General features: G+C 36.6%; 1 protein-coding gene across 1 annotated transcript in view; it reads left to right on the forward strand.

Annotated features, from left to right (window-relative positions):
* LOC150104573 (glutamate dehydrogenase, mitochondrial-like) overlaps positions 1-23,871 on the forward strand; it is a 326,505-nt gene that overhangs the window by 61,415 nt on the left and 241,219 nt on the right. Inside the window, exon 3 of the mRNA XM_090395204.1 lies at positions 13,129-13,215. Coding sequence (XP_090251330.1) covers positions 13,129-13,215 — 87 coding nt within the window. The remainder of the gene's footprint in view (positions 1-13,128; positions 13,216-23,871) is intronic.

Consider the following 23,871-nt stretch of genomic DNA (forward strand, 5'->3'; position numbering starts at 1 on the left):
TCAGGCCTCCATGGAGTCAAGACTCATCGTGGGAGGTCGTTCCTAAGAAACACAAAATCTATCAGACCACTCCTTGAACTCATTGATTGTTCTTGCTCTCACCACTCTATCAGGCAATGCATTCCACTGTTCAACCACTCTCCATGCAAAGAAATCATTCTTCAACCGCTTGCTCACACCTTCCTTTTGTAACTTTTAGGGATGGCCTCTTGTCATTGCTCCTTCCCATTGTTCCACCAAGCGAAAGATCTCCCCAGTGTCACCCTTGTAACTACCTCTCAATAGTTTAAAAGTCTCAATCATATTACCTCTCCTTCTTCTATCTACCAAACTCCCTCATTCCCTCAGCCATCCTTATAACTAACATTGTACAGTCCTGAAAACCATTTTTGTTATCTGCCTCTGTACCCTTTCCACAGTTAATTTATCCCCTTCACATCCTGGGGGACCAAATTTGAGAACAATAGTCTAAGCAGTGGTCTGATTAGGGTCTTATAATGGAATGATAGCTCTTTTATCACCGTAAGTTAGTGCCCTTCTCAGTATTGCAGCAATCCTCTGGGTTACCTTTGCAATATGTTCCCTGAATTTCAGTTTTCTATCAGTCATCACCCCAGATCTCTTGTCTCCTCCTACTTCCTCCAGTGCAGCTCCTCCAATCGAGTATGCAGCCTCCCATCGATGTATCCCAAACTTCAAGGCTTTATCCCTATTCATTTATCTGTCTAGTTTATTCAAATCCTCTTGCAGGGCTTCCACATCTGCACTATTACTAATAATCCTTCCCAGCTTCACATCATCTGCAAACACCTGAATATCCCTTTGTAATCCATTGACAATGTCATTGATGTAAAGGTTAAACAATACAGGTCCTAGTACTGAGCCATGTGGGACCAACTTGTAACCTTCTGCCTCCTCGATATTGCCCCATCATACACGACTCTCTGATACCTGTAAGACAGCCAATCCTGAATCCAGTTGACTGACCCGACATCTAAACCCATGTGCTGCAACTTAAATATCAGCTTATCATGTGGAACCCTGTCAAATGCCTTTGCAAAATCAAAAAAAAAGAAAAAAAAAAGGCAGTCATGTTACTAAAGCAAGAGCACTCCCTTAACAAATCCATGTTGACTCTCACAGATTAACATTACCCTCCTCTGCCCAATGCTGTATATGGTCCCTCACTAATTTCTCCAAGATCTTAACAAATACCGATGAAACACAAACTGGCCTATAGTTAGACACATCCAGTCTGCTACTGCCCTTATGCAATATCACTATCTTACCTTCCTTCCATTCCTAGATTACCTTTTCTGTAGCCAGACTTTCATTGAAAAGCCCAGAGCTGTCAGTTCTTTAGTACATTCTCTCAAAGCCCGTGGTGAATACCAACCAGTCCTACATCTTTACTGACATCCAGAGTACTCAGTATTTGGACACACTCTCCTCTTGCACCTCTAAACCTCGAACCAGCCCTATCCCTCTAGTATTAAAACTTACTTTTCCAGGAAGAAATACTCCAATAAAGTGTTCATTGAACAAGTCCACTATGTCTCTTGTGCTTTATTGATTTATTATTATTATTAATATTATTACGTGATAATAATAAGAATGACAACACCTCTCTGGAGTCCAAAGACTCATTGAGAGAGGCTTTACAAATCTCTGTCTCCACCACTCAATTCACCAACTACAGTGAACTGCAGCTACACCAATGCCATCTACTGTCCATCGCTACCACTAGTATTTTCACAGACCATCACAAACATCCATGCCCACGGCAGGATTCAAACCTGCAGCCTTTTGGCTGGAAAGCAGATATGCTAACCACTCGACCAGTCAAGCTGGCATATGCTGTATCACTCTTTTCCTATTTCTTAATTATTTAATTTCCTTGATATTTTGTAGGCTATTTCTTGTTTTCCATGTGTATCTTCCATTTTACTGCTAGATAAATGACTCAAGAAGGCTCTCTTAGATCTTAGGCATTAATGCATCCATACTTAAATGAGGTTAGAAAACTATTTTATATTTGAAACACTCCTCTAACCTCATAGTTGATGAGTCTTAAAATAGTCTCTGAGACTTCTGCGCAACACAGTTGTCTTTCGTTTAATCTTGTGTGAAGCAATAACAAGAGCATGGTCTGGCGGTCCTGATTTGCCATCCAGACGGATGCTAATGTATTTCTTATTGTTCAAGATGGATATCAATGGATTTACCATCTGTCCAGAGAGTGAAGTAAGTTGGAGAACTAGGACTGCCTATATTGTAAAATTATTTGACTTTGTTATTCACTCCAGATGTTTTGCTTTTTAAAACAAATTCTATTACTGTTACATAACACTTCCAGGGAGTCCAAAGACTCATTGAGGGACGGCACCTACTCTACAACTCCTGTCTCCACCAATCCACCAACTGCAACTACCTTCATCATCTACGATAACGCCATCTATTGTTAACAACAACCATCACCACTAGTAATTTCACAGACAATCACAAACATCCATGCCCACAGCGGGATTCGAACTTGCAGCTTTTTGGCTGGAGCAGGCCGACATTCTATCAGCATGTTTGAAATTCTGTCAGCATGAAGGAACAGCTATGGGCAATCCTGTTTTTTTAAATTTTGCCAGCTTTTTTATGGGACACTGTGAACAGTCTCTTTAACAATATTTTACCTAGACTTACACATTGGTGTATGTATGTCGATGAGGCCGGCCTGGTTGGCCAAGTGATTAGTGTATCCTCTCTCTCAAGCCAAAAGGCTGCGGGTTTGAATCCTGCTGTGGGTATGGATGTTTGTGATTGTCTGTGAAAATACTAGTGGTGGTCAGTAGATGGCATTGGTGTAGATCAGTACTTCCCAAACTTATGGATGTAAAGGCCCCCCTTTGGAAAAATTAAAATATTTCATGGCCCCCATCGAAAAAAAATCGTAATATAGACATATATTATTATAATATTTATTGTATTTATATTCAATACAAAATATACACAGCGAATATCGCAAAAATCAAATACAAATACAGTATTACATTTAATCTTACATACACATTTGACATGGCATACTTAGTCTTAAAAAATTTTAAATAATTTAAATTTTAAATTATTTCACGACCCCCCTCAACAAAACTAATGGCCCCCAAGGGGGCCACGACCCACAGTTTGGGAAACGCTGGTATAGATGATATGGTTCACTGTAGTTGGTGGAGACAGAGAGTTGCAGAGTATGTGCCCTCCTTCAACAAGCCCTTGCACTTCTTGGAGGTGTCATGTAATAATAATGTTTTTTGCAATATGGAATGGCTCCTCTTCTGAATTACAGCATGTTCTATACAAAATAAATGCACTTTATCCCAGGATCCAGTTCACCTCAGAAAAAAAAAAGGCCTTGAATCGCTCTATGGGTATGGATGTTTGTTATTGTCGGTGAAAATACTAGTGATGGTGGTGGACAGTAGATGATATGGTTCACTGCAGTTGGTGGGTTGAGTGGTGGAGATGGAGAGTTGTAGAGTGGGTGCCCTCCCTCATGCTCCTTGGAGGTGTAATGTAATAATATTTTTTGCAATATGGAATGGTTCCTCTTCTGAGTTACATCATGTTCTATCGAAAATAAATGCACTTTATCCCAGGATCCAATTCACCTCAGAAAAAAAAAGGCCTGAAGATATAGTCATTTTGATCTGCTAATTCTTTGTCAACTGGATATAGTTTTCAATTTTTCAGAAGAAGAAATACAGGCTAATATATCCATTTAGAATCACACCATCTTCTTAGTCAAACCACTGCAACTATCAAAACCTTAATACATTATGCATTCTTTGTGTACTTTGGATGAACTTCTATACAGAGAACTAAACACATTAATTCAGCTTATTATGTGGTTTTAGTGTTGCCTTTACCAAAAATCTAATGCCTTGCTGCTGTATTTGCTGCATTGTGCGCAACCCATGGGGATCTGATAGCTTTACATTACTGTACCCTGCTTTAGCAATGTTGCATATTCTGGATTGCCTGGCCAAGATCAGTTGGCTAGTTGTATTACTTGCAAGCCAGTGGTGTTAAGTCTTCTACACCATGGTCTAGGGATAGATTTCAATGCTTGCTGCAGGGCTGGTATACCATCCAGAGTAATTCTGGTGTGTTCCATTTCCGAGTGCATTTATTGCTTGAAGGATAGTGGGCATCCAGTGGCTCTGTGGTAAGTGGGGATTTCTGGTGGAAACCCAAAAATCCTGTGAGCATGACTCCTTTATCCTCAAATGCAGAGGCCCTCACAAGATCCCACTCAAGTACAAATACTATAGATACATTATTTGATAACAGAAATAAAAACCAAAAGCTTCACACACACACACACACACACACACACACACACACACACACACACACACACACACACACACACACAAATTTACCAGTGTTTCTTATCATCTTTGCAACAGGAGAAAAGATAATAGGGATAATGAAAATATCACCCCCCCCCCACTTTTTTTTTTATTAATTTAAAAGGGATGGCAGAATCTCCCCAAATAGTTGAACTATGCTCTCATGATATTCTTGTTGGATATTTGTATTAATACATAGGGTAGGCCACTGATTTTGAGAATATCATTCTTACTTTTGATTCACCAAAACCTCTGATATCAATGAAAGTAGGATATCTCAGCTGTCCTGTTAGGCTTTATACCCCTAATTTGCTAAGATGCTTTAAAGGGCAGATATGTGGGAGTGCCTAAACTGCCCATTGTTGCTCTGCCTGGTGGTAGAGTAATAAATGCTCTGAGAAGAAACCTAAATGTATCAACTGCAAAGGAGACCATTCATCCTGATCCCATATATGGTGGAAGGATGAGAAAGAAATACAAAATGATCAGGATATATATTCAGGTGCTGTGGTAGCTAGCTCATTGAGTACCCAACTTTAAGGCATTTCACTGTTATTTTTAAGAATAGTACTGGAGATCGTACTATTTCTCTATCCTACAACCATACCTCTTTTTCAATGCATCTAGCTTAACACCTCTGGAAGTGATGGTGATTTGCCTCTAAGTGTGATTTCTTAGTATATTATGCTTTGTTTATTTTATTTATTTTATTTTCATTTATTTTTTCATAGTTATCCTATACATGAGATGTAGGAGAACCTATAACACATCATTGCCCTGTGTGGAGTTCATGTGGGGTTTGAAAAAAATAAAGAAATCTATTGACTTTTGTATTTGTTGCAAACTACTTCATAAGGAAGGCAGTTTCATAGAACAGAGGTAAATAGATTGAATGAGAATGAGAAGCTAGTTTAATGTTTATATGGAAAAAGGTATGTTGTTTGGTAGCTGCTGCTCTTGTTTTAACAAGCCCAGCAGGAATGATGATGGCTGTCATTTCCCCGGAGCACTGGCCATGGAAGTACCTATAGAGGAGAAATAGTTGAAACAGTGTTTCAGTTCTTATGATTGAGATTTATATAGTGTAAATAGTTGGACGGGTAAAACAGTAGCATCATGAACAGAAGAGAATGCATGCCTAATTTTTTAGAGGATGCTATTGATATGATATGTCTATTCTAGGAGAGGCTGGAGTTACATAAATGCCAGTCCCAGGAGGGGGAGGGGGTAGAGATCTGATCCTCTCTAGTGATTAGTAAGGGTAAAGGAATATAAGCTGAGGTCCTTTTTGCAAGAGAAAGCAAAACTGCATTTTGTTGGCATTGATGCTGACCAGGTTATCTTTGCCCCATTGAAAGTTTTTCCATTTGATTATACTATAATTATGGGAAGGGTCACTACCCAGACTGGTTTTGACCTTTATTGAGATCTCTTTATTGATTATCAGTGGGAGCCATACCCAGAAGTGATACCAAAGTTGAAGTAATGCTCAATAAAGGTCGAAACCGGTCTAGGTAGTGACCCTTCCCATAATACACAGCATTTAAACATGTCCATAAAGATATGTACTTTGCATTGTGCAATACTAAGGCAAGTGATGTGAAGTCATCAGTTTCTATATATGAGTTGCCCCAGTCCTGGAAAATACTTCTGGTGCAAACTTTGTTTGTTTACACTTGGATAAAGGATTAAAGCAAGTATATAATTTGTTGGTATCTTTAATTTATTGTCCCATTGAAGTATAGTATGGAGATCATTTATGGTCTCGGCTGTAGATGAATTTGAAGCTAGGACTGTGTTGCTACATGGTTTGTTGAAATAGTAGGATGAATGCAGTGTACTCTCATCTGCAAAGCTGCAGATGGGATGAGTGGTGACTGAATGGAAGTTGTTTAGATGATAGAACACAGCCCTAAGGCACTTCTGTATCAGTAACAAATCCAGTGGTTGGTGATGGGAGCAACATGCCTACTGTACAGGTCATGATGGAATTACTTAATGAGTCCTTTAATGAGTGAGTGCAGTGGGGCTAGAATTGTATTGATGCAGAAGTGTGTTAGATGTTGAGAAAACATCTAACATGCTTCTGCATCAATACAATTAATATGAGATATATTCCTAATATATTCCATTAGCTCTCATAATGGAATATATGAAATTCCATTACGAGAGCTATGGAATTTGATATATTTCCTGGATAAAAAATATGAGAAGTTGATTATGTCCTTAATTTGGTTCAGTGTTTGTTTTTGCATTGGGATAGTACTGAAGGATCATTTCTTCATTCTTTTGCATCCTTGAAGAATGATTATTTCTTAATTCTTTAAGGATGCTGATAGGGTGCCATTACATAAAAGTGGTGACAAAGCAGAGGTTTCAGTTATAGACTAGCCTGTATATCTGCAGTTGTATGTAAGGTATTTGGGGGGAATTAAATTGATAGGCATGAGTTTTTAAATGGGAGATCATTCTTAAGGTTCTTGCTTTTTTGATTGTGATGAATGTGAGAGAGACAGGAATGAGGAGAAAAGTTGAAGGAGAAAGGGATGAAATAATAGATTAATGAAATGGGTAGGAGATTTGTTGTACAAAAGATAACAAAGTGTATGTAGGTGGTGGTGGTAGAAATGTTGCAGAAAAGGAAGCTAATTAGCATATATTAGAGGATTCTATTCTTGGTCACATATTTATTAATAATTTATGTAGATTGAGGGGAATACTCCGTTATTTATACTGATGATGAAAACTTGGGGAGAGTTATAAGGAGTGATGCGAGCATCTAGTCCTTTCAAAAAGATTTAAATAAACATTTAACTTGAACAGATGAGTATGAATGATAATGTTACTATTTACAATTAAGGCTCTTGCCACAGGGCATGTTATATGTTCTTCTGTGGATATTTTCTGACTAGAATTACAATCTATAAAATTCAGGTTGAAATTTCTGAAATAAATTACAAAAAGACAGGAATGAAATAACCAGTTTAATAACTAAATTAAGTATTCGCAATCTGACATTTTGCTAACTCAAGCTAGCATTATCAAAGACATTTGTAAAGTACACACTCAATGGAGACTAGAATTACAATGACCTCCAGAACAAGGACAGTCACGTGCATTGAAGGCAACTTTTTATGGTGATGTTTAGAAATAAGCTAATTATCACTGTCTGGTATGTATCTATTTTCGATTGGCATGTTGTGATTAGTTTTTTTACTTTACGGTCATTCTCTGAAAACAGAATTATGCACACATATCCCACTCTTTTATTAGTCATTCCATTACTACAAAATCGGTGATAATTGATATAATGTATTTGCATCGACTATCACTCTCCACTATATGCAATAAATAAGACTACTACTATATTCACTGGGCATCTACAGATGCTGTATGGTCACTCTGATGCTTGGTGATGTGCCACAGCAGGCCTCGCCATGTAGTCCTGTTGTTTGCTTTTCTGGCAGCCTCAACTCTCTGATGATCAGTCACTCCACACACGCCAACCATCCATCTCATTGATGGTCTATCAAGGAACTTTACCTTCTATTACTGTTCTGAGACTTCCCCCTTCATCCTTTCTATATGTCCAAAATATTTTAACTTTTTTTTGAATCGTCAGTGTACCATCAATTCTTGAAACCAGTGGTTGTTTGGACGTTAGAATCCCTGACAGCTGTAGCACTTTTTTATCTGCTTTAATAACAACAATGTTGCTGTTTTATGTTTTTTTTGAGTGCTGTCAGTTTCAGTTTTGGACTTTTTTTTTTTTTTTTTTCTGGTAGTTTTCTTCATAGTAACAAAGAAGCTCCATGAATGCAGATTAAGTTTGTCATCAGTCTCTTGGTAGTCTTCAGTCATCTTTCTACATTAGCTGTGATGAGCACTTCTGGGATATTGCAAGTGGCTAAAGCCAACTTGAATTTCCTGGACAGTAAAATATCCTAACTGAAACAAAGTATATGAAGAAAGATTATGTATGACTTTGAGTAGGGTAAATATTTGTTCTACTTTTCTTTTTCTTGCTGAATCATGTTAAATTTCTTTTGTGAAGTGGTTTTGTTCCTGAAAGAATTTGAAAGAGCTTTTGGTGTGATGTCTGATGAATCTGTGGGAAGTGGAGAATGTCTGGTGATCAATCCTTGAAAAATTCAAACCCGTTTGGGACTGTGTTTTTTTGAGGAGGTCAGTTTCCATGTTTAGTAAGATTTTTGTGCTTTAGAGATATTGAACTTGTGCTTAAGTTCTGGTATGACATCACTGTTCCTGCATCTAACAAGAAAGGTGAGTGTTAGAAGGGTTTTTTTTTTTTTTTTTTTAGCTAGCAAGGAATGTTTATACGCATGGATAGGCTTATGTGTTCATCAGAACATGTTGTAATAGGTTTCACAGTATAATAAGAACAGAGATGATTAAGAAAATAACTATTTATTAACTAGTTATTAAATAGTTATTTTCTTAATCACCTGTGTTCTTATTATACCGTGAAACCTATTACAACATAGCAAGGAATGTTTTAGTTTTTAGAGAAACTTGTGCCATAGTTCTATACAACATATACATGAAAACACAAGGTAAAAGTATTATTTATTAAATATACTGCCATGTATTTCAGTCTGAAATTAACAGACCATCATCAGTGGCTCAAAAAACAGTTGTCAAAAGGTAGAATGCAAACAATTGATTTATTCGAAATAGAATGAGCTGCATGATGTGAAATCACCAATAGCATTATGCTTTAACTGAAGAAAAGGTTAATAATAGCAGTGTAAAATAAATTGTGTATATATATATATATATATATATATATATATAACTTATAACATCGTACTCAGTAGATGTAGTATCCAGTTAGTTTCTTAAGACCTTGTGTTTTTATGAAATATCATTCCTGGTCTTAATAGTAATTGGGGAAAAAAAAGAACCCTTTAATGATGTGTTATTCTAATGGGAAAGTTTAATTAGAATAACACAGCATTAAAGTTTGTTTTTTTTCTCTCTCAATTATTATTATGACTAGGAATGATATTTTATACTGATGATCTGTTGAGTATGATATTATAAGTTATATATATGTTAAAGAAACCAAGCTATTTTAAATATAAATAAACCTGGTTTTAATTCATTTCCCAAGTAAGCAAACAGACCAGTAAGTCACGTTTGTGCCTTCAAGTAGGGGGTAAGGGGCTGGGGCCACTACCCAGACCGGTTTCGACCTTTATTGAGATCTCGTCAGTGGGAGCCAGTCTTAGAAATACTAAGATTTAAGTAATACAGAGCTTATAAGTATTTTACCAAAACAAGTTACCATAAGGTGCTTTGACCTTATTAAATAAAAATCTCAGGATGAGCGATAGATGTAGAAAGTATTTTACCTTGGGTATAATATACGTTAAAGATATCAAGCTATTTTAAATATAAATAAACCTGGTTTTAACCCATTTCCCAAGTACGAGACCTCAATAAAGGTCGAAACCGGTCTGGGTAGTGGCCCCTTGCCTTTAATACATAGCATCGTACATCTCCTCCAGGAGTTGTGCTTTGCATTAAGAGTAAATATTAAGAATAGTGATCAGAGCTTATTCTGCCTTTACCACGAGTTGCCTAAACTTGCACTACGTACAGGGTCACCCCTACTTGCAGGCACAAACTTGACTGACTTGTCTGTTTGCTTACTTGGGAAATGGATTAAAACCAGGTTTATTTATATTTAAAATAGCTTGGTATCTTTAACGTGTATTATATCCAAGGTAAAAAACTTTCTACACACACACACACACACACACACACACACATACATATATATATATATATATATGTATATATATTATGCAAATTCATTTTTACTCTGTTGGAATATTATGAAAAAGTTTTAATGACTGTTATCGAGAGATAAAAAGATGACAAATATATTTAAAAAGATTTTACTAGTTTTGTTGAATAGATAAACATCCTCAGGTATCACAATCAAAGAAATTTATAAAAAAATTACAGAGACTTAAAATTGTAATAACAGAACAAGTATAAAAAGACAGTAGCGTGTTTGAAAAACAAATGCGAGTATGAGTTCCAAACAAACTGGTGCACTCGCGATAGCGCATAGTATACGTTTGTTTGGAACTCATACTTGCATTTGTTTTTCAAACACGCTACTGTCTTTTTATACTTGTTCTGTTATTACAATTTTAAGTCTCTGTAATTTTTTTATATATTTCTTTGATTGTGATACCTGAGGATGTTGATCTATTCAATGAAACTAGTAAACTAGTAGTATCTTTTTAAATATATTTGTCATCTTTTAATCTCTCGGTAACAGTCATTAAAACTTTTTCACATATATATATATATATATATATATTTATAATTATTAACTGACTTAAACACCAAGAAAAAAATAAAAGAGATTTAATAAGGTTTCACTACTAGTTTCATCCCAAAACACACACACACACACACACACACACACACACACACACACATATATATATATGTTTTGGTAAAATTTGAAGAAAAGAGCAGAGTGAATAATAATAGTAAGTACATGCATGATTTCTTTTTAGAACATGGACTAGTTATTACTAATACCATATTCTAACATAAAGATGTGCACATATTCACCTGGAGAGAAGATGTGAGAAATAGAAAAGTCTCATTGACTATGTTACTTTTTGAGAAATTTAGTTAGCTGCCCTTTCTGTTCTTTTTTTATTTGTAGCTCCGGATTTTTTTTTTCGTCCTCATTATGCTCAGATTTATTCTGAAATAAAAAAATCTATTGAAAAAAAATTTGGTAAAACATAAAAAATAAATGTAAATAAAAAATTAAAATACACTTAAAGAAATGCATAAATTTTTCACTGATTTATAAAAGCTTAGGTTAAATTTTGAATCTACTTACCTTAGCATGAATTAACTGCTCATTCACTGTGTATTTAGCAATCAGCAGTTTGATGACTTATTTATAAACAACGCATGAGGTCTGTTCCACAAAAAAATACCCATATGTCACTTCGTAATAGAGGTTAAGCTGGATATACTTGCGAGGTTCAAGTCGTGACTGACAAATGCATGCTGCATGTAAAAAAAAAGAAAGTCGATTGTGTAAGCTTTACACTACTGACAGTAAGGGGGGGTGCCTTACACTCTAAGTCACCACCTGTAACATGACACCCTGGACAAGTGTCTGGCTCATTTAGTTCTCCTGTCAGCTCTATACCACACATAGTGAAAAACAACTTGCAGTTTTTGCTAAATGTTATTAAAAGCTGTTATTAAAATGTTACTAACTGCATTATTTATTACAATACAGTTAGTGAATATCCACATTTAATAAACACTAATATTTAAACGTGTTTTTATTTTGTTTTTTCTACTCACTTCAGCTCCTTGAAGAAGGTGCCCCTATGCGACTAATCGCCTGCTTACCGTGTTAAGCTAGCCCTAAATAAGATCTCAGTGAAGGTTGAAATAGGTCTGAGTAGTGAACTTTCCCACCATGTATAATGCTATACATGGTGGGAAAGGTTCAACATTGTGTGTTTTGCATTATGGAATGCTAAGACAATTAAATGTGAAAACATTAGCCTCTATGTACAAGTAGCGTTAAGTGTTCACTTGAAGATTGCACTTTGTTTACGAACGTGGTATCCTCATATTTTTGTTTAATATTTAATGTAATGGTTGGCAAGCTTAATTTAATTCATACGTTTCTATAAAATGTCCAGTATTCAAACCATATTTTGGGTATATAGCCTGATACTGCTTCCTTTAAAAAAACATTGACCAATATCCATGCACTGTTGACATCCTTACCTTGCAGTTCTTTGTTCATAATCTTCCTCCAGCTGAATTCTAAAACATGTAGAAAGGCTTATGTGTTCATCATACATGTTGTTTTATTTTTGGCGGTATATATCAGAACACAAAATTATAAGTAAATAATAATTTATTGACTTATTGCTGATGTTTCGCTGGCGTAATAACCAGCATCTTCAGAGCACAAAAACACAGTTTGTCACAATATGTGAGACTACAACAACATGGTGTAATCATCGGACTAGTTTAACAAAATTGTAGCAGCAACACAAAGACTAAAGTCCTAATTAGGCGCCCTCTATCTGAAAAAAAAAAAAAAATTGCAGTTACTACACAAAGACTAAAGTCCTAAAAAACAGAGGAAAAAAAGCCATTCCTAGTTATGTCTTAAGATGACTGTCTCCCAGATCTTAGGCAAATTTATACAGCCATATTTGTTGAGATTTGGAGTACGTTTCAAAGCTTCTGTTGCTTCTCCGACTTGTAAGAGTTTGTGTGCTTTGCATTATCAGCAATAAGTTTGCATTATCAGAAATATCAGCAATAAGTCAATAAATTATTATTTACTTATAATTTTGTGTTCTGATATATACTGTCAAAAATAAAACAACAAGCTGAATGCGAAGTTTTTCATAATCACCTGCTCTGTAGTTCGAGATAACAACTGTTTGCCAAATCTGGAATTTTCATTTGAGAGCAATTTTCCTGCTCACAATCATTGTCCTCATTGGAGGTAGAGTAGTTACTTTGATTATGGACAGATCCTCTGAAGCTATTGCCAGTGTCTCAATTGTTGGATTCCATTCCCTCCTTGGTATTTCAGGTATATGTAAAGTGTACATATATGAAATATAGCCTCTCACATTGTGATGAATTTTGGGATTTGTGTATTAAAAACAGCTTTATATTGCTACAGGACCTGGCCTTGATGTGCCTGCACCAGATATGGGCACTGGAGAGAGAGAAATGAGCTGGATAGCAGATACATATGCCCAGACAATAGGTAAGATTTATATATATATAATTATATGTATGTATAGGTTTATATATATATATATATATACCTTGACTGCAACATGTAAGTTATAAGAACAAAAATATAGGACTGGGTCTAGAGATGATAATCAAGTATAACAGTAAAAAAAATTAAGTAAATATTTTAAATTCATGTCACAATTTAATGGATTAATTACAGTACAAAGAGAAATATTTAAATGGCAGTTTAATTGTTTCAATATTTCGTCTCAGTCACAGAGACATCTTTGAGAGTACAATGTTGAAATTGTAATAACACACACAAAAACACCACAAGAAACAATAAATTGAAGAAATGAAATTAGACTAAATTGAGACTAAAGTCCTATGAGGGATGACCTCTATGGGTGCTGTTTGGCTAGCCTTAGATGTTGGGCAGGAGGTCTAAGAATTAAAGTTTCCCAAATTTATTAAGATTAGGCTGGTTTTTTAAATCTGCTGCTGATTCTAAAACGAGTCTTTCAAGTTTGAATTTACTATGATAGAACATGATAGTTTTCTTCCATCTAATATTCTGTGGAAGGTATCCAAGGTATCTGCCACCACAACTGACCATAGTTCTGGTGGCAGATGTATTTTTTTACATTCTTCTAGGCAGATATCAGCAGATCTCCCAGTCTACCATAATATGATAAGTTACAAGAACAAGGAATTTTGTAAACACTTGGATAGAGGGAAGGAAGTGGATCCTTAGGAAAGCAGAGAATGGAAAGAAGGAAGTAAGCTTCAAATGAGGCTTGAAAGCAGTGCAAAGATTATTTCTTTAAATTTCTGGTTGTTTTTTTCTGAAGTGCCTTGGATATAGGGAATAATAATGGCATTACGTCTTTATATTGAGAGGGAGGTGGAAGGGGGCAGATCATTTTTTTTTTGGGGGGGGGACATTGTAACCATTGGACAGGAAGGTTTGGTGAATTAAAGTTCAGCACTTCAGAATCTAGTTCACTATTAAAAAAGAAAATAACAACAGCTTGCCTTTATTATATACCCTAATCACACATCTTCCCAACGGTACCTTTTCTTTCTCAGTTTACAGAAAACCCACCCACACAGGTAGATTCACACATAAACTTCCCCCCTTCTCAGCAATATTGCATCAAAATCCTTTTTTGTGTGTGTGTGTGTGTGTGTGTGTGTGTGTGTGTGTGTGTGTGTGTGTGTGTGTGTAAATATCATCATTCATGTTGGAGGGTTAATGGAATGTTATCAGCATTGAGAAAGGATTACAAACAATTTTAATACTTCCAATATTTCATCTCTATCACAGAGACATCTTCAGGGATTACAAAAAACCTTTTGTAACAACGCACATACAAATATAATAGAATAGTAGGTGAAACTAAATTCCTATCTAGGTGGTGCGCCCTCTATGGGCATTTGCAGGTGGCCTAGGATGTAAAGAGGGATCTCTGATAACACAGTCCAACACATTTTTTGCTGACTTTTATAAGAGACTTGTTTTTTACTAATTTGGGTGCGCTGATTTCAAATATCAAACCCATTTTTCTCTATCACGTCAAGTTTTTCCTCTATGGCATTTTCTTTTTGCTAATTTGTAAGTTTTTGATATTTTTAAGGAGGCAGTACTATTTAGAGGATCAAAAAAATCGATTTTTTAATATTATTTTCTGAAAGTATGTACTTTTAAAAATCTGTTCCTAACTTTTTATCAAGAAATTCGAAAAATTTCCAAAGATATAGCCTATTATTCAAAGCGGTGTGCAGATCAGAATCGGAGCACTCACCGTTCTACACTATTGACACAATTTCGAGTAGTAGACATGATGTATTTTCTTCACTGCTGACTAACATGCAATTAACAAGACAAAAAAAAACAGAGACTTTAAACGTTATAAGCGCTCATCATACTTTCACAATAGATTAACGATTAACGTTCTTTGTCCGCTATGACGCATATAGCATTCATTTGTTTTAGGCAGTTGTCATCGCCTACTTTTCATCACCTAAATGTATTAGGTTGGTTATCAGCCTCTCTCACATTCAAAGCGCCAGTATGTGCCGTTGCAGGTTCTTACGCATTTATTCGTTTACTAACAAGCGAGAGCGGTGAGCGCTCCAATTCTGATCTGTGCACTGCTTTGAATAATAGACTATATCTTTGGGAATTTTTCGAATGTCTTGATAAAAAGTTAGGAACAGATTTTTAAAAGTACATACTTTTAGAAAATAATATTAAAAAATTGATTTTTTTGATCCTCTAAATAGTACTGCCTCCTAAAAACTATCAAAAACTTACAAATTAGTAAAAAGAAAATGCCATAGAGGAAAAACCTGATATGATAGAGAAAAATGGGTTTGATATTTGAAATTAGCGCACCCAAATTAGTAAAAAACAAGTGTCAGATCATAATCAGCAGAAAAAAAAATTTTTTTTGTTGACCAGTGTAATTAATAATTTCGATAATAAAATAGCGATAATTTCCCAAATTTTGGGAAGTATAATGCAACCGTATTTGTTTAAATTCGGTTGATTCCTGAGTGCAGATGCAGATTTAAAGAATAGTCTTTCTTTTCTGAATTTACTATGGTGGAGCATGGTGGTTTTTTTCCAGGAGATCCTGTGGGTTGTATCCAACACATGGTCTGCAAGGCCAGATTGATCATAATCTTGATTGCAAATGTATGACTTGTGTTCTTCTAACCAGATAATTGCTGATCTGCCTGTCTGTCCGAAGTAAGCCAGTTTACAGGCACAAGGTACTCTATATACTTCAGGCACTGAAAGAGGAGGGAGCTGGTGTTAAGCAAGTGTTAAGGATCCGAACTAAATCACATCATTTGAACAGATTAGTTTAGCCCTTTATGTTGATTAGTGTCTTAATAACTCCATATTGTTGTTTGTGAATGTTGGTGAATGCATCTGCCTGTATGGATCGGTTTTCTATAAACTGAGAAAACCAATGTTCCCTCAGGTTGGCGTGTGACTAGTGTGTCTAGGAAAGGGAGGCTATTGTTTTCCTCTTTTTCCAGGGTGAACTTGATTATGGGGTGTTGGTTGTTTAAGTGTGTTACGAAGGAAAGGAGTGTATCTGAGCCAAGTGGCCAAATAGCGAACAGATCATAAACGTAGTGAAGCCATATGGTAGGGTTTGGTGGGGCAGAGTTTAAGGCTTTCTCTTCAAAAGTCTCCATAAAGAAGTTGGCCAAGGATGGGGAAAGTGAAAACCCATGGCTGTCCCCCTCTATCTGTTTGTAGAATTTTCCCTACCAAACGAAATAGCCTGAGTTCATTGTGAACTGAAATAGGGCTTAGATATCGGGAGGAAATTTTGCTTGGATTAGCTCTAAGGTTTCCTTGAGTGGGACATTTGTGAATAAATGACCATTATTATAAATTAGCTAAACAAAATGTTTAGCTAATTTGTACTTGGAGGAATCAATGCTGTTAAATTGTGAATGATTGCAATTCACTAAGGAATGTTTCATTCATAATTTGAGAAGTTAAAACCCTTGAAAAGGATATGCTTGTATTTTAGTATAAGTTGTATATAGCCTGACAAATATTGGCTACCGTAATTAGTGTAAAACTTGTGAATATTCTCGTGTAAAATACCTACTAAATTGTATGTTAGACAATGAATTTGTTATATGCATATTTTCTGTTAGAAATGATATAAAAGAATTACTGTGTAAATTGCATATAACCAACTGAGATTATAAGGTAAAAGTACGCAGGCAAGACACTGGATTAGTAAGTCTTACTAATCACGACTCGACACCTCTGACAGAAGTCGGAGGTGTTGGGTCGTGATTAGAGGGATCATGGATCCAAGCCCTAAGATGAACGAATCGTGGATTTTCGAAGCAACGGGCAACTTCCGGAAAAGATAGTTGCCGGGTAGCATGCCTTATGGATGCAGAATCGCCTCGTGCTAAAAATATTCTAGGCATAGATGATGGTATGCAGACTCCATGAGGACCACCCTAAGCTGACAGGAATTTTAGCCTTAACATAGAGAGAAGAAAATGTTTGGAAGGAAAGGAATCCAAGAATCGAAAGCATGAGGAAACCTCGAGTTCGGTATAGTAAACCTTTAATCAAGTAATGTGAGAGAGGAAGGTAATTGCAACTTAAGAATCTTAGACCTTCATAAAGTTTTGAGACTCTATCTAAAATTAAGACAGAACTATGATATTTTAATTGTAGTTGGTGAGCAATATGTGCTATATATTATAATTGTACTTGTGATGATTGCTAGTTATGTTTAAGAGCTGTAGAGATGTCAAATCCAGACAGCTTGATTAATACCTAAAAGTCATTATTGGTTTTATAATCTAAGAATGCGAGTTTTGAATCTTTGAACATAATGTTTTTGTAGTATTAAATTACTGTGTGATGTATATTGATTAATTTTACTTTGTAATCTAGTAGTACAGTGATAATTGAAAGTTCTTTATTCAGTATGATGATCATTTTGTTAAATAAACCTTTTGCTCTTATTAATATGGTTGCTTATGTCTAAGAATTCAATGCACCACTCATAAATCATTCGGATCTAAGCAGGAGATAATTGTTAATTAAAACACGACTGCAAACATGGTTGATTATAGAAGGTATTGATAATTGTTAACTTAGTATAGAAATAGATTAGATTAACCACGTGCATATCTGAAGGTTCACTTCTTGACTGAGAAGTTTTTCCAATCTAAGGGTTCTGGGTGGCACAGCAGAACAAATAAATTTTCCCAGAACCTTAAGAGAAGTTAGCTTCAGAAGCTTTGTTACTAAGGAGTTGCCTTAACTTTGACATAATCTCTTTGTAGATCAGACTCACGCACGTGATAATCTGAGGGGCCGAAGTATATAATAGTAAGACAAAGACAGACACATTATAGGCGCTGCTGAGATTAATTATTCAAGAGATAGTTAAGTAAAGGAGTTAAACCACATAAGTAAAATATTATTAACTACTAGAACACCATTATAACAATGCTATCCACTGTGGGACATAATGGCACATTTTGTTTATGTATTTTTGGGAGCCCATATATATGGGGGTGGGAGATGTCTAGATTTAAATGGTTTTATAGGGTGTCCCAAAATTCACGCAAGATTTAAATTTAGCGCCATTTGTGCAGTAAAGTATTGCCAACGAGAAAAAAAAGACAGCGTGACAGCTGACAGTTCAGGGTTATTAAAAATGGAGCGCTACACGAAAGAACAACGCATTTTCATTGTTGAGCAATATTTTAAAAATAATGAAGGTATGGCAGCTACAGTTCGCAATTTTTGTACAAAATATGGTCGGAATAGTGATTTAACTTCATCAACTGTGAAAAGATTAATTAAAAAATTCAAGGAAACTGGATCAATTAGTGATCTTATACACTCTGGCCGTCCTTCAACAAGTCGTTCAACAGAAAACATCGAAGCAGTTCGTGAGAGTGTTGCTGAGAGTCCAGTAACATCAATTCGGCACCGTGGTCTTGAATTGGGCATTTCGAGAAGCTCTCTACAGCGTATTCTCATGAAAGATTTGCATCTTTATGCTTACAAAGTTCAATTGACTCAAGAACTGAAGCCTACTGACCACACACACACACAGCGAAGAGAGTTCGTTGAATGGATTATGGAATAACAACAAGTGGATGCTTATTTTTCAAACAAAATCATCTTCAGCGATGAGGCTCATTTTCATCTTGATGGCTTCGTTAATCGACAAAATTGTCACATTTGGGGTTCAGAAAATCCACGAGTGATTGTTGAGAAACAAATGCATCCACAACGTGTCACTGTTTGGTGCAGATTTTGGGCTGGAGGCATCATCGGTCCATTCTTCTTCAAAAATGCGGCTGGTAAGGCAATAACAGTTAATGATGCTCGCTATCGTGACATGATAATCCAGTTTTTTGTGCCTAAATTGCAAGATATAGATGTGGACGACATGTGGTTTCAACAAGACGGTGCCACATGCCATGTAGCCCGAGAAACAATTTAATTAATGCATTTCCTGGTCGTGTAATTTCCCGTTTTGTTGATCAGAATTGGCTGCCCAGATCATGTGACTTAACGCCGTTGGACTTTTTTCTTTGGGGTTTTTCGAAGTCTAAGGTTTATGCCAACAAGCCCACGACCACCCACGCCTTGAAGGAGGAAATTGAGCGCTGTATCAACAAAATTCAGCCACATGTATGCAAAACGGTCATTGAAAATTTCGACAAAAGAGTGCGTATGTGCCAGCAAAGCCGTGGAGGCCATTTACCTGATATGCTATTCCACTATACTGTATACTTTATGAATCAATAAGAAATTACAATTTTTAATTAAAAACCTGTGTTTGCTATCGAAATTACTTCTTGCATGAATTTTGGGACACGCTGTAGTTTGTTAGTAACTTCCACAGGCCAAGAAGTGACCTTCTTAAGGAACCTATGGAGTTTTCTCATTTGTGAGTTGGTGGGATTGTATTCAATAGGGAGGTAAGTAGCCCGATCTAGTAGTAAAACATTAAGCTTACCTGTGTAGTCAGTATGGTTGAGTACCACGGTGGCGTTCCCCTTATCTGCTTTGGTGATTACTATTTCTTTGTTTTTCTTCATTTCCTGTAGAGACTTATTCACTATTGGATATGTCGGTTTTATGTGGTCTCTTGCTTTTGTGAGAACACAGGCTACATCCAGTCTAATATTGTTGGCAATGTGGTTTGGAAGGTGGCGAATCCTGTGTTTCAGTCTGAATCATTAATTCCTCGGCCAGTATTTTCCTAGGAGCAATGGCGAAGTTGGCCACGTGAAAGAGTGTTGAGTGCTTCACGCTTCAAAATAACTGAAGAAAGGTTGACTACAATGTTGGTTGGTAGTTTTGGTTCAGATTGAATGCTGGATTCGCCACCTTCCAAACCACATAGCCAACAATATTAGACTGGATGTAGCCTGTGTTCTCACAAAAGCAAGACCAATAGTGAATATAAGTCTTTACAGGAAATGAAGAAAAACAAAGAAATAGTAATCACCAAAGCAGATAAGGGGAATGCCACTGTGATACTCAACCATACTGACTACACAGATAAGCTTACTGCTTTACTACTAGATCGGGTTACTTACCTCTCTATTGAATACAATCCCACCAACTCACAAATTAGAAAACTCCATAGGCTCCTTAAGAAGGTCACTCCTTGGCCTGTGGAAGTTACTAACACACTAAAATCGTTTAATTCTAGACCCCCCCCCCCCCATATATATGGGCTCCCAAAAATACATAAACAAAATGTGCCATTACGTCCCATAGTGGATGGCATTGATTCCCGTACGTACAAATTAGCTAAACATTTAGCCAAAGCGGTCGCACACTATACTAGCAACACACCATCACACATAAAAAAAACTCAGCCCACTTCAAAGCCAGTGTAGAAAACCTTACACTCCAACATACTGACATAATGGTCAGTTTTGATGTCTCCTCCTTATTCACAATTGTCCCACTCAATGAAACCTTAGAGCTAATCCAAGCAAATTTCCTCCCGATATCTCAGCCCTATTTCAGTTCACAGTGAACTCAGGCTATTTTGTTTGGCAGGGAAAATTTTGCAAACAGATAGAGGGAACAGCCATGGGTTCACCACTTTCCCCACCCTTGGCCAACTTCTTTATGGAGACTTTTGAATAGAAAGCCTTAACACTTTCATTGCCAAGCTGAAAATTGGAATTTCGTGTGGTCGCCAAATTTTTTTTTTTTTTTATTTAGTTAGCAATGTCAACGCGATAACGCATGATCGGCCGTTTGGTGAGAACTCACATCGCGCGATATTGCGTGATTGGCAATGAACATGTTAAACTCTGCCCCACAAAAACCTACCATATGGCTTTGCTACGTTGATGGTGTGTTCGCTATTTAGCCACATGGCCTGGATACACTCCGCTCCTTCTTAACACACTTAAACAACCAACCAACACCCCAGAATCAAGTTCACCCTGGAAAAAGAGGAAAACAATAGCCTCCCTTTCCTAGACACAATAGTCACTTGCCAACCTGATGGAACCTTGGTTTTCTCAGTTTATAGAAAACCCACCCATACAGGCAGATACATTCACCAAATAATCCCTTCTCCCCTCACAACAATATGGAGTTATTAAGACACTATTCAACAGGGCTAAACTAATCTGTTCAAATGAAAAAGCCCTAACCACTGAACTAAATCACCTTAACACTTTCTCAGCCAATGGCTAACCCCCAAAAAATCCAAAAAATACTAAAACCAGCAATCCCCCCCCCCACAACAAAAATTACTCTAAATCCATCACCATTCCCTACATCTGGGGCACCTCGGAAAAAATTACCAAAATCCTAAAAAAACGTCTCTTGTTACAGACCGTATAGAAAATTGGCATCTTTTATCTGCTCCACTAAAGACCAACCACTTCCCCTGGTGTATACCATGGGAAGTGGTTGGTCCCTGGTGTGTCCTACTTTGGCCAAACAGGCAGGACAGCGAATATCAGAATTTCAGGACACAAGGACTACATCCATTTTCACCAGTACAGCCACCCTGGGCTTGCAGTCCATGCTCAGGATACACCCCGCAGAATAAGGTGGAAGAAAGACACAGTAATACACCACAGCAAATTCAAATTTGAAAGACTATTCATGGAATCAGCCTTAGCCCTTACGAACATGCCAAACCTCAACAAATTTGGATGCATGAGACTGCCTCAAATTTGGGAAACATACAACAGGAGAACTTCAGCCAACAGCCAAGAATACCTAATATAAGCCTCTAGGGAGCACCATCAGGACTTTAGGAAAAACGGTAGCCTCGCTTCATCCTCATTTGCTTTGTGTTGTGCCTGCATGCACATGTCTTTATCTTAAGTTCCCATGAAGATGGCAACGTGACGCCGAAATATTGTAAATATATATTAAAGTTTAATTTAACTAGTATATGCTGTGAATTCCTTAAGTTATTTAATAATCATGTTTAACCAACTTATAAGCCTTTCTACAAGAAGAACTAGTGGTGGTGGTGGGCGGTGGTAGATGGCATTGGTGTAAATGATGAAGGTAGTTGCAGCTGGAGTGGTGGCGATGGAGTGTTGTAGAGTAGGAACCCTTCCTTGATGAGTCTTTCAACTCCCTGGAGGTGTTATGTAATAATAATAATAATAATTTCCTTTTCATTTTGATTAATATTTGCCAGTTATCTTTTTTAAAATATTTGTCTGTCCCCAATTTTGTATAGAAATTTAGAAATTCTTATAATTTCAATTCGATGTTTAATTTTATGTTTTCTTTAGTATTTGCACTTAATATTTTCAAAATCTTTGAAACTATTAAGTGCAAATTATGTATTGGGTCTTATTTTATATAGATCATGTTCTAAATTAGAAACAAATCTGTTCCATGATTCTTTTTGACTTCTTCTGACTTCTCTTTTAGCTATGGCTCTTATTATTTTATTATTATTATTATTACCACCCCAAGACCTCATGGAGTCAAAGACTCATCTGGGAGGTCCTTTTATCTCACACACACACACAGCTCATCATACCATGTTTTAAACACATTCAAACTCTTTGCAGACACCACATTCTCAGGCAAGGCATGTCAATCATTCACAACTCTGCATGAAAAAAAACCTGCCTCTCATTCCTCTACTAAAAATGTTTATATTCTATTTCATCTTCTAATCTTTTACTAGTTGAAAGTTTATTGAAAGTTTATTTTTCACTTGGTTAGAATATAATAAAATTAGTTTAATCCTTTATCCAAGTGTGAGCAAACAAAGTTTGCGCCTGAAAGTATCTTCAGGACTGGGGTAAGGTGGTACAACACCAGGGCAACTCGTTGCAAAGGTGGAGCAAGCTACCAACACTCCTATCTCAGTATCTCCCATAATGCAAAACACATCTCCTTGCAGATATATCTAATGTTATGCATTAAGAGAAGGGCCACTACCCAGACTAGTTTCGACCTTTATTGAGGTCTCTTCAGTGGGAGCCAGGCCCAAGTGGAGATACCAGGCAGAAGCATTAGCAGGTCATCTCTACCTATAGGAGTTGCCAAATGGTGTGCCACCCTTTTTTAATATATTACTCTGGATTTAGAGAAAGATGTTGAAAGTTTATTTTTCACTTGGTTCAAGTATAATAAAATTAGTTTAATCCTTTATCCAAGTGTGAGCAAACAAAGTTTGCGCCTGAAAGTATCTTCAGGACTGGGGTAAGGTGGTACAACACCGAGGACCGGTGGTACAACACCGTATTAAAAAAGGGTGGCACACCATTTGGCAACTCCTATAGGTAGAGATGACCTGCTAATGCTTCTGCCTGGTATCTCCACTTGGGCCTGGCTCCCACTGAAGAGACCTCAATAAAGGTCGAAACTAGTCTGGGTAGTGGCCCTTCCCTTAATGCATAACATTAGACATATCTGCAAGGAGATGTGTTTTGCATTATGGGAGATACTGAGATAGGAGTGTTAGTTAGCTTGCTCCACCTTTGCAATGAGTTGACCTGGTGTTGTACCACCTTACCCCAGTCCTGAAGATACTTTCAGGCGCAAGCTTTGTTTGCTCACACTTGGATAAAGGATTAAACTAATTTTATTATAATCTTTTACTACTTAACCATTTATGATAGGCTTCTTTTTTTATTTTGATTATTTCTT

This window comes from Typopeltis vanoorti, chromosome 7 (genome assembly GCF_054136105.1).
Source record: "Typopeltis vanoorti isolate ZY-2024b chromosome 7, IOZ_Tvanoo_1.0, whole genome shotgun sequence".
NCBI lineage: Eukaryota > Metazoa > Arthropoda > Arachnida > Uropygi > Thelyphonidae > Typopeltis > Typopeltis vanoorti.